Here is a 10,092-nt window from a genome sequence, read left to right as displayed (position 1 = left end):
TGTCACCCAGGCTGGAGTGCAGTGGCGCGATCTCGGCTCACTGCAAGCTCCGCCGCCCAGGTTCAGGCCATTCTCCTGCCTCAGCCTCCGAGTAGCTGGGACTACAGGCGCCCGCCACCACGCCCGGCTAGTTTTTTGTATTTTTTAGTAGAGACGGGGTTTCACCATGTTAGCCAGGATGGTCTCGATCTCCTGACCTCGTGATCCGCCCGCCTCGGCCTCCCAAAGTGCTGGGATTACAGGCTTGAGCCACCGCGCCCGGCCCAGGAACTGTCTTAATAATGTTAATGAGTAGCATGACCATACCGGAGCATGCAGATGAATGTCCACCTCTCACCTCAAGGATCTCCCGGACCTCACATGCTGTCTCCAGTGCATCCAGCTTCAGCTGGGCTGTCCCCAGCACCCGGTCAGTCTTGAACAGCCCCCTGTGTGTACATGTGTATAGTGGGGACAGGATGGTTGGTTCAGAGGAGCTCCCCTCCCCTGGAGCCCACCCAGCGGCCATGGCTCCCTCTAGCTCACCCTTTGTGAACCACTTCGAACTTGATGCCCTTGGTCTGGATGGCCCTTCGGAAGCCACGGTGGCCGCGGTTGATGCAGAGTTTGAACTGCTCCTTGAACTCTGCAGGGGGAAGGAGGGAGAGGAAGTTGGGTGGGGTCAGGCCATGGTCTTACATCCCTTCTGCTGCAAGGGAGTAGGGGTGGGGTGCTTCCAGCTGAGGCTCACCAGGGGAATCTGTGTTCTTGATCACACTGGTCTTGTCTTTCTGAGCTTCTTCCTGTGACCAGAGAGGAGGCAGGAAATCTCGGGGGCCTGGGACCTGGCTTTGGCCCACTGAGTCTGCAACCCTCCCCTCCTCAGCTCCCCACATACCACGTTGGGATAGGGGAAGTCAAACCGAACAAAGACATCCAGATCGCCAGGGGACAGTCCTGTGGGCAAACAAGGATCAGAGCTGGGCAGAGAGGGGGTCCCCATGACCCTGACCCCTGCCTACAGCCCCCTCACCTGCGGGTGTGGGCAAGTTGATGCCCTTCACGATGAAGAGGAGCATGTCGTTGCTGCTGAGGTCAGGGAAGATCCTTCCGGGTGGGCAGGTGGGCAGGTGGGTGGGCAGGGAAACAGAGGTACCTCAGTTCCACTGCCCACCTGCCTTTTCTTCCTCCAGTGGGGGCTGGGAACAAACCCGACCCTGGCCTTTGGGGGCATCTCAGCTCCTGGGCTAATTTTAGAATCAGACAGACTAGAGTTCTCTGTTCAGGTCGGCAATGGATCACTTTTGAGTCTTTTCTTCAGTCCGCGTATATTTATTTGGTACCTACTGTGTGCTAGGTACCCTAGCTGCTGGGTGACATTCCCTTCACTTAATAGTTCTTGAGTCCTACTAAGCATCAACCAGTGCCGTAGCTGCTAGGAGACCTTCCCTTCATTTCCCAATATTTCTTGAGCACCTACTATGTGCCAGCCAGTAGCCTAGCTGCTGGGGATCTAGAATTAAACAAGAAATACCCATACCCTGTGCTCAATCTAGCTGAGTGGACAGGTGAGCACAAGTACATAAATAGAGAAACAATAGAAAACTCAGCAGAGAGGGGAGAGTGGAGTGTGCTCAGAAAAGACTGCTTGGATAGACAGGGAGGGCCTCTCAGAGGGAAGGTGACATCATAGATGACTCTAGATGTCAACAGGGAGCTGCCACATGGAGATCTGGGGAAGAGGGTGAAGGCAGAAGAAATAGCTGATGCAGAGGCTTGGGGTAGGAACATACTTGGTTTGTAGGAGGGACAAAAAGTCCCGTGTGGCCAGAGCTGAGTGAAGCAGGGACAGGAGGCAGAGAGGAGGTGACAGGGAGCCAGGCTGTGTGGAGACTGGGGAGCCAGGGTAAGGGGTGTGGGTTATCCCAGGGGCAGCTGGGAACCACTGGAGGGCCAGTGGCTGCACCTAACCTTGTTTAGAAAGTGGAGAGAACGGGCTGGGTGCAGTGGCTAACACCTGTAATCCCAGCACTTTGGGAGGCCAAGATGGGTGGATCACGAGGTCAGGATATCGAGACCATCCTGGCTAGCATGGTGAAACCCTGTCTCTACTAAAAATAATAAAAAATTAGTCGGGCATGGTGGTGGGCGCCTGTAGTCCCAGCTACTTGGGAGGCTGAGGTAGGAGAACAGCATGAACCCAGGAGGCGGAGCTTGCAGTGAGCAGAGATCGCACCACTGCACTCCAGCCTGGGCAACAGAGCAAGACTCTGTCTCGAAATTAAAAAAAAAAAAAAAAAGTGGAGAAAACGATCCCCACTCCTCCTGGCGTGGGAAGACTTAATAGTACCAAGACCAACACCCACCAAAGCCATAACTCATCTCTGGTCTCCCATGGACTCACCCAGGCCCTGGGACAAGATACACCTTTGTACTCTCTAGATCTTTCCCAAATGTGTCACTGTGACTGCACCCTCGCCATCCTTCACTTGTATCTCATGCCTGCCCCAGGGCCTTTGCACGCTCTGTGCTCTTCCACCCATTCAAACTTTCCTCCAGATGTAAATCTTATGCCAGCTTCTGGGGAGCACACCCCCACCCCCCTGCCACCAAAGGGCCATTGGGGCCACGTGGTGGGGCATAGATCAGGAGTCTTACTTGATGACGCTGAAGGTCCTTTGCTCAAAGCGGGCAGTGGGTGTGGGAAGACCCCGGGCGAAGGCTTGCTTCAGAATGTCCATGCTCCGCTTACAGTCTTCCGCCAACTTTTCAAACCTGCCGATGGGAGGGCCCTGCTCATGTCCCTAGCCCTGGGGATGGGTGGCTGGGGGTGCAAGTGTCTGGCACAGGTCGGGGCACTTACTTGGTGGTTTCAGTGATGTTGCCCAGCTGGGTGAATTGGTTTGAGTGGTTCAGGCACATCTGGGGAAACAGAAGGCAGTGAGTCGAGGGAAGGGAAGAGAGGGGAAGCAGGGTCACGCCCCTCGGGGACGGGCTGGGGGCCTCCCCCTCACCTCATGCTGCTGCCGTATGAGCTTGGTGAGTTCACCATAGCGCCGGGCGGCCTCCTGAGACAGACCTGGGCCGGGCCGCTGGACCAGGGCAAAGTCATCCTTGTTGACAGGGGCGGGCGGCACCTGGGGAGGACGAGGCTGGTGGTGGGGGTAAGGGGGACAAGCAGGCCCACCTAGGGCTCTGCAGAAATGTTGTTCTTCCTTGACGGGGAGCATTCCCCGACCACGGCTCTGTCACCCTTCTCTGGTCTTTCTTTTTTTTTTTTGAGATGGAGTCTCGTTCTGTTGCCCAGGCTGGAGTACAGTGGCGCGATCTCGGCTCACTGCAACCTCTGCCTCCCAGGTTCAAGTGATTCTCCTGCCTCAGCCTCCCGAGTAGCTGGAATTACAGGCGCGTGCCACCACACCTGGCTAATTTTTGTATTTTTAGTAGAGACAGGGTTTTATCATGTTGGCCAGACTGGTCTTGAACTCCTGACCTCAAGTGATCCGCCGGCCCCAGCCTCCCTAATTGCTGGGATTACAGGTGTGAAAAGACCACACTCAGCCTCAGCCTCTGTTCTTTTTTTTTTTTTTTGGGACGGAGTCTCGCTCTGTTGCCCAGGCTGGAGTGCAGTGGCTGGATCTCAGCTCACTGCAAGCTCTGCCTCCTGGGTTTACGCCATTCTCCTGCCTCAACCTCCCAAGTAGCTGGGACTACAGGCGCTCGCCACCTCGCCCAGCTAGTTTTTTGTATTTTTTAGTAGAGACGGGGTTTCACCGTGTTCGCCAGGATGGTCTCGATCTCCTGACCTCGTGATCCGCCCGTCTCGGCCTCCCAAAATGCTGGAATTATAGGCTTGAGCCACCACGCCCGGCCTGTTCTTTCTTCTTGATCCTTCCATTGTCCCACTTAACAAAGGCATCCTTCAGTCACCCCAGAAATCATGTATGGTGCCAGGGGCAGTGGCTCATGTCTTGAGCTCAAGAGTTGGAGAAATCATGTATGGAGCCTCTGCTGTGCACTAGGCTCTGCTCTGGGGCTGGGAACACAGGGATGAAGAAGAGAGAACAAAATCCCTGCCCTCGTGGGGCTGACATTCTCTTGTAGGAGATGGGCAATAATCAGAAGAAATAAGTAAATCATATAAGAGAGTAGAAGGTGATACATGCCACAGGGAAAGGCAGAGTTGGGAGGAGGAGCAGAGGGATCTGGGTGACAGGGAGGGATTTTAGACAGGCCAGGGTAGGCCTCCTGGAGATGCTGATGTCTGAGCAGAGACCTAATGAGGGGAGAAAGTGAACCATACAGGTGTCTGTGGGAAAAGCATTCAGGCAGAGGGAACTGCATGTGCAAAGGCCCTGAGGTTGCAGAGTGCCTGGTGTTTGAGGCTACCAGACAGCAAAGGGGAGAGTGAGCAAGGGGGCAGGTGAAAGAGACCAGGCAGGCCGGGCACAGTGGCTCATGCCTGTAATCCCAGCACTTTGGGAAGTCGAGGCAGGTGGATTGCCTGAGGTCAGGAGTTCAGCCTGGCCAACATAATGAAACCCCATCTCTACTAAAAATACAAAAATTAGCCAGGCGTGGTGGTGCATGCCTGTAGTCCCAGCTACTCGGGAGGCTAAGGCAGGAGAATCGCTTGAGCCTGGGAGGTAGAGTTTGCAGTGAGCTGAGATCGTGCTACTGCATTCCAGCCTGGGCAACAGAGCGAGACTCTGTCTCAAAACAAAACAAAAAAGAGACCAGGCAAGGGAGGTGATGGGGCAGATGGTGCAGGCTTCATGGGCTGTGATAAGGTGCTGTATATTTGTGTGTTTCTTGTGGTCTCTCAATTAGAACATCCACTCCATAACAGTGAGTCTCACTGTGTTTCCCAAGCTGGTTTTGAACTCCTGGCCTCAAGCGATCCTCCCACCTCAGCCTCCCAGGTAGCTGGAATTACAGGTGTGACCCACCATGTCCAGAGACAGTGTGAATTTTTGCCTTTTTTGCTCAAGGCCATGTCTCCAGTGCCCAGCAAAGACTACATGTCCCAGGCTCCTCTGAGGCTAAATGTAGCCATGTGACTGTTTGGGCCAATGGGAGGCAAGCAAAAGTGATATCACTTCCTTGAACTGGGTGGCCTTTGCTGGGCGCCCAGTTCAAGCTCCTCAAATGTTTCCTATTATGAGTACTATTCTATCACATGAAAAAACCTGGCTGTCTTTCTTTGAGGCGGGGGTCACCATCCCCACTTCCCCAAGGAGAAAAATGATGCTCAGAGAGAAAGGAATGGTCCTGTCCAAAGTGGCAGAATCTAAGCCTCTCCCCAAATCTGATCCCCTTCCCTTCCCTAGTAATGGAGCTCAGGCTGGTCACACAGTGCACCAAGAGACTACATGTTCCAGGCTCCTCTGTGGCTAAATGTGGCCATGTGACTTAGTTCTGGCCAATGGGAGGCAAGCAATGGTGATGTCACTTCCTTTAAAAGGGACTACTAGCTCTGCTTCTTTCTCTAATCCTTCTGACAGGATCCACTTGGATCATGTGGACAAGGACAACCCCTCAGGTGCAGCAAAGCAGTAAGGTGGAAGGAACTCAGGACCTGAAGGACCTCCCATTTGCATAGCCCAGACTGCCCTGAGTGGTACATGCAAGAAACATAATAAATGTCTGTCTCATTTCAGCCACTGTCTTGGGAGGATCTATTTGTTACAGCAGCTGGACACTGACTAATACACTTCAGTTCACGTGGCTGCTAAGGGGCAGGAGCCTGACCAGTGGGTGCCTGGGCAGTTCCCACAAGCCCAGAGGGTTCACCTTGGTGATATCCACAGGCAGCCCATTGCGCGAGGCCTCCAGCATAGGCTCCAGTCCCTTGGCCTGGCGCAGATGCATCTTGGCGCCCTCCACGTCATTTTTCTGCTTGGCTCGAAGTGCAGCCTGCAGGAGCTGCTTCTTGCGGCCCTCTAGGAAGGCCAGCTGCTGCTGGGCTGTGGGCATAGGAGCTGCTATGGGTGCTGCCCAGGCCACAGCCAGACTACAGGGAGCTGGGGCAGGGAGGGGGGGCACCTACCTCTGGTGGACGTGGCTTTGGGGGCTGCTTTGGCTGCTGGGGTTGATCCTGACTGGGAAGCCCTTGAGGGTGGGGCTTTGGGCTGGGCTGTGGGGGCCACAGGGCTGTTCTGCTGTGGAGGAAGAGAGAGGATGTTAAGAGATTTCGTAGCACCTGTTATGAGTCCAGTCCCCAAGGATCAGGGTCTGACACTGACAACAGTGGTCATTTAGTGGGCTCCCAGGACTTTGCTACTCCCCTGCCTCACCCGAAGCCCCTGGCTCCAAACATCTTATTTTTTATTTATTTATTTATTTATTTTTGAGACAGAGTCTTGCTGTATCGCCCAGGCTGGAGTGCAGTAGCACGATCTTGGCTCACTGCAACCTCTGCCTCCTGGTTCAAGCAATTCTCACCAAACATTTTTTTTTTTTTTTTTTTTTTTTTGAGATGGAGTCTGGCTCTGTCACCCAGGCTGGAGTGCAGTGGCCGGATCTCAGCTCACTGCAAGCTCCGCCTCCCGGGTTCACGCCATTCTCCTGCCTCAGCCTCCCAAGTAGCTGGGACTACAGGCGCCGCCACCTCGCCCGGCTAGTTTTTTGTATTTTTTAGTAGAGACGGGGTTTCACCGTGTTAGCCAGGATGGTCTCGATCTCCTGACCTCGTGATCCGCCCGTCTCGGCCTCCCAAAGTGCTAGGATTACAGGCTTGAGCCACCGCGCCCGGCCACATTTTTTTTTTTTTTTAGTTTGTCTTGGAGATGAAGTCTTGCTCTGTTGCCCAGGCTAGAGTACAGTGGCACGACCATGGCTTACTGCAGCCTTGAGCTCCTTAGTTCGGGCGATCCTCCCACCTCAGTCTCCCAAGTAGCAGGGACTACAGGTGAGTCCCACCATGCCTGGCTAATTTTTAAAACATTTTTTGCAGAGATGGGGGTCTCACTATGTGGCCCAGGCTGGTCGCAAACTCCTGGCCTCAAGCGATCCTCCCACCTTGGATTCCCAAAGTGCTGGGACTACAGGTGTGAGCCACTGCGCCCGGCCCCAACCCTCAAACCTTCTTAGGCACCTCATCCTCTTCATCCTCTGGGCCTTCATCCTGGTTGGCCAGCTTCATGGCAGTCTCCAGGACACCCACCAGACTCTGCTGGGTGGGTTTGGTGGCCTCCAGGCCCTGGATGGGGGGGAAGCCTGGGCGGCCAGTCAAGGCCTAGTTACTGTGTGTCAGGATGGAGACCAACTCACACCATTATGGTGGAGATGCAGATTCCTCCCCCACCTACAGAGTCTTGGGCCTTTACTTTTATATTTTTTTGTGTGTTTGTTTTTTCTTATTTTTTTTGAGACAGGATCTCGCTCTGTTGCCGGGGCTGGAGTACAGTGGCATGATCTGGAGTGGGACTGTAGGCGTGCGCCACCATACCAGGCTAATTTTTAAATTTCTTGTAGCCACGGGGTCTTGCCATGTTGCCCGAGCTTGTCTTGAACTCCTGACCTCAAGTGATGCTCCCACCTCAGCCTCCCAAAGCGCTGGGATTACAGGCGTGAACAGCCACGTCCAGCCAGTTTGCCAATTTCTAGGGTGCAGACCCTTACATCATGTCCAATGTCAAGCTCCCACTGATTAACAAGTTTACAGAACCCCTGAATATGTTGTATTCAGATCCCTGAGCCTGTGCCATGGGGAGTAATAGCATCTGCCAACGCTCACAGGCTGGAGGAACAGGAGCTTGGGGCACAGTCTGCCAGTGGCAGGGCCTACTGGGGGCGGGGCCTACTGGGGGCGGGGCCTACTGGGGCGGAGCCTACCGGAGCAAGGCCTACCTGGAGGCACGGGCAATTCAGCGACATCCACGGCTCGGCCAGCCTTGTGAGCTCGTATGGCATCTTGGTATTGCTGCAAGGGCCACAGGTGTTAGGGCTGCTTGTGGGAGGGCTCTGGGGCTGCCTGCTCGCCCCACCTCCCCCGGAACCCCCGCGGCACCTTGACGATGCGCTCGTGCATTCGAGCTTTCCGCTGGTCCCCCTTGCTCTTGGCCTGGGCTGCGGCCACCTGGTACCGCTCCATCCGCTGCTCCAGCGCCTCCAGCAGGGTCCTCGGGGGTGGGGGGACCTCTGGGCCAGACAGGGGGACAAGGTTAAGAGTCAGGGGACGGGTAGACAGTCTGGCTTCAAGCCTGCCCCCGACCCCAAAGGGTCCCACAACCTACCTGGTGTGGAGGGCGCCGTAGCGGGAGTCGGCGGCTGCGATGGTGGTGACGGTGGGTCTGGGGGCAGCTGGTCTGGGGACAGAGAGGTCCAGGCCAATGAGGGGCTTGCATGCTGCATCCCCAACAAGCTGGTCTGGCCTGAGGGTGGTCTCTGGGCCTGACCAACAGGGGTGGCAGCATCAAGGAGAACTTAGTGTATGCCTGAAACCATCCCAGAGAGTGGGCATGGCAGAGTCCTCACCGGGTGGCGGCGGCAGGCAGGAGAGGTCCACGGGCTCCCCCCGGCTCAGGGCCTCCAAGACAGCATCAAAGCTCTGGGAGAAGGAAGAGATTAGAAGAGGAGGTGCAGTTGGGGGCTGGGACCTCGTGGGGAGCCTCCGGGCCCTGGCATGGCACCGAGGACTTCTAGCTCCCTCCCTTCCGTTTGTGCCATCTTGCTTAATCCTCTTCCAACACACGTGCCCATTTCACAGAGGGGGTAAACTGAGGCTCCAAGACTTACAGCAAACTATTGCTAGGGAGTGACCAGGCTAGGATGCAAATTTGGGTCGGCCTGACCCAGCAGCCCGGGTGCTTTGCCACCGGGGCATGTGGGAAGCATCCTGCCCCATCCCTCCAGTCCTGTCCGTCAGGCTGGACGCACCTTCGCTACCCGGAAGTGTCTGGCGGCAGCAGCGGTATCTCCCTGCTGCTTGGCGTGGAGGGCAGCCAGCTTGTACTCACGCTGGCGGCTCTGCAACTGGGCCAGAGGGCCAGGGCTGCAGGGACCTGGAAGGGAGAACAGCATACAGGAAGCCTCCAGGGCCTGGGCCAAGTTCACCGTGTAAACCATTTGTTATTTATTTATTTAATGCTTTTTTCTTTTTCAGACAGAGCCTTGCTCTGTTGCCCATGCTGGGGTACAGTGGTGCAATCTCAGCTCACTGCAACTTCCGCCTCCTGGGTTCAAGCCATTCTCTTGCCTCAGCCCCCTGAGTAGCTGGGATTACAAGCACGTGCCTGGCTAATTTTTTTGTTTTTGGTAGAGACAGGGTTTCGCCATGTTGGCCAGGCTGGTCTCAAAGTCCTGACCTCAGGTGATCTGCCTGCCTCGGCCTCCCAAAGTGCTGGGATTACAGGTGTGAACCACCGCGCCCAGCCTTAACGTTTTTTTTGAGACTGAGTCTTGCTCTGTTGCCCAGACTGGAGTGCAGTGGCACAATCTCGGCTCACTGCAACCTCCGCCTCCCGATTTCTGGCTAATTTTTGTATTCTTTTTTTTTTTTTTTTTTGAGACGGAGTCTGACTCTGTTGCCCAGGCTGGAGTGCAGTGGCCGGATCTCAGCTCACTGCAAGCCCCGCCTCCCGGGTTCACGCCATTCTCCTGCCTCAGCCTCCCGAGTAGCTGGGAGTACAGGCGCCCGCCACCTCGCCCGGCTAATTTTTTTTGTATTTTTTAGTAGAGACGGGGTTTCACCATGTTAGCCAGGATGGTCTCGATCTCCTGAACTCGTGATCCGCCCGTCTCGGCCTCCCAAAGTGCTGGGATTACAAGCTTGAGCCACCGTGCCCGGCCTAATTTTTGTATTCTTAGTAGAGATGGGGTTTCACCATGTTGGCCAGGCTGGTCTCAAACTCCTGACCTCAAGTGATCCACCTGCCTCGGCCTTCCAAAGTGGTAGAATTACAGGCATGAGTTACCACACCTGGTCATAGTTAATGTTTTTATTTGTTTTTGTTTGTTTTTTTTTTGAGACGGAGTCTCGCGCTGTGTCACCCAGGCTGGAGTGCAGTGGCGCGATCTCGGCTCACTGCAAGCTCCGCCTCCCAGGTTCAGGCCATTCTCCTGCCTCAGCCTCCGAGTAGCTGGGACTACAGGCGCCCGCCACCACGCCCG

At 55.4% G+C, this 10,092-nt stretch overlaps 1 protein-coding gene across 4 annotated transcripts in view; it reads right to left on the bottom strand.

Moving 5' to 3' along the window:
- Positions 1–10,092, bottom strand: part of CC2D1A (coiled-coil and C2 domain containing 1A) — a 31,949-nt gene that overhangs the window by 3,029 nt on the left and 18,828 nt on the right. For 2 of the 4 annotated variants that reach the window (XM_025368507.1, XM_025368509.1), the window contains exons 7-22: positions 8,860–8,984; positions 8,458–8,530; positions 8,217–8,288; positions 7,991–8,121; positions 7,831–7,903; positions 7,064–7,197; positions 6,029–6,140; positions 5,773–5,945; positions 2,994–3,116; positions 2,843–2,901; positions 2,638–2,754; positions 1,013–1,086; positions 878–936; positions 731–782; positions 526–625; positions 338–428 (exon numbers count right to left, since the gene is read on the bottom strand). In XM_025368507.1, the coding sequence (XP_025224292.1) occupies positions 338–428; positions 526–625; positions 731–782; positions 878–936; positions 1,013–1,086; positions 2,638–2,754; positions 2,843–2,901; positions 2,994–3,116; positions 5,773–5,945; positions 6,029–6,140; positions 7,064–7,197; positions 7,831–7,903; positions 7,991–8,121; positions 8,217–8,288; positions 8,458–8,530; positions 8,860–8,984 (1,568 nt within the window). The remainder of the gene's footprint in view (positions 1–337; positions 429–525; positions 626–730; positions 783–877; positions 937–1,012; positions 1,087–2,637; positions 2,755–2,842; positions 2,902–2,993; positions 3,117–5,772; positions 5,946–6,028; positions 6,141–7,063; positions 7,198–7,830; positions 7,904–7,990; positions 8,122–8,216; positions 8,289–8,457; positions 8,531–8,859; positions 8,985–10,092) is intronic. The other 2 variants (XM_025368508.1, XM_025368510.1) reach the window with 2 other exon arrangements.

Source organism: Theropithecus gelada, chromosome 19 (assembly GCF_003255815.1).
Source record: "Theropithecus gelada isolate Dixy chromosome 19, Tgel_1.0, whole genome shotgun sequence".
NCBI classification, from domain to species: Eukaryota; Metazoa; Chordata; class Mammalia; order Primates; family Cercopithecidae; genus Theropithecus; species Theropithecus gelada.
The sequence above is the reverse complement of the archived record's forward strand: the minus strand, read 5'-3'. Positions and strand labels throughout refer to the sequence as shown.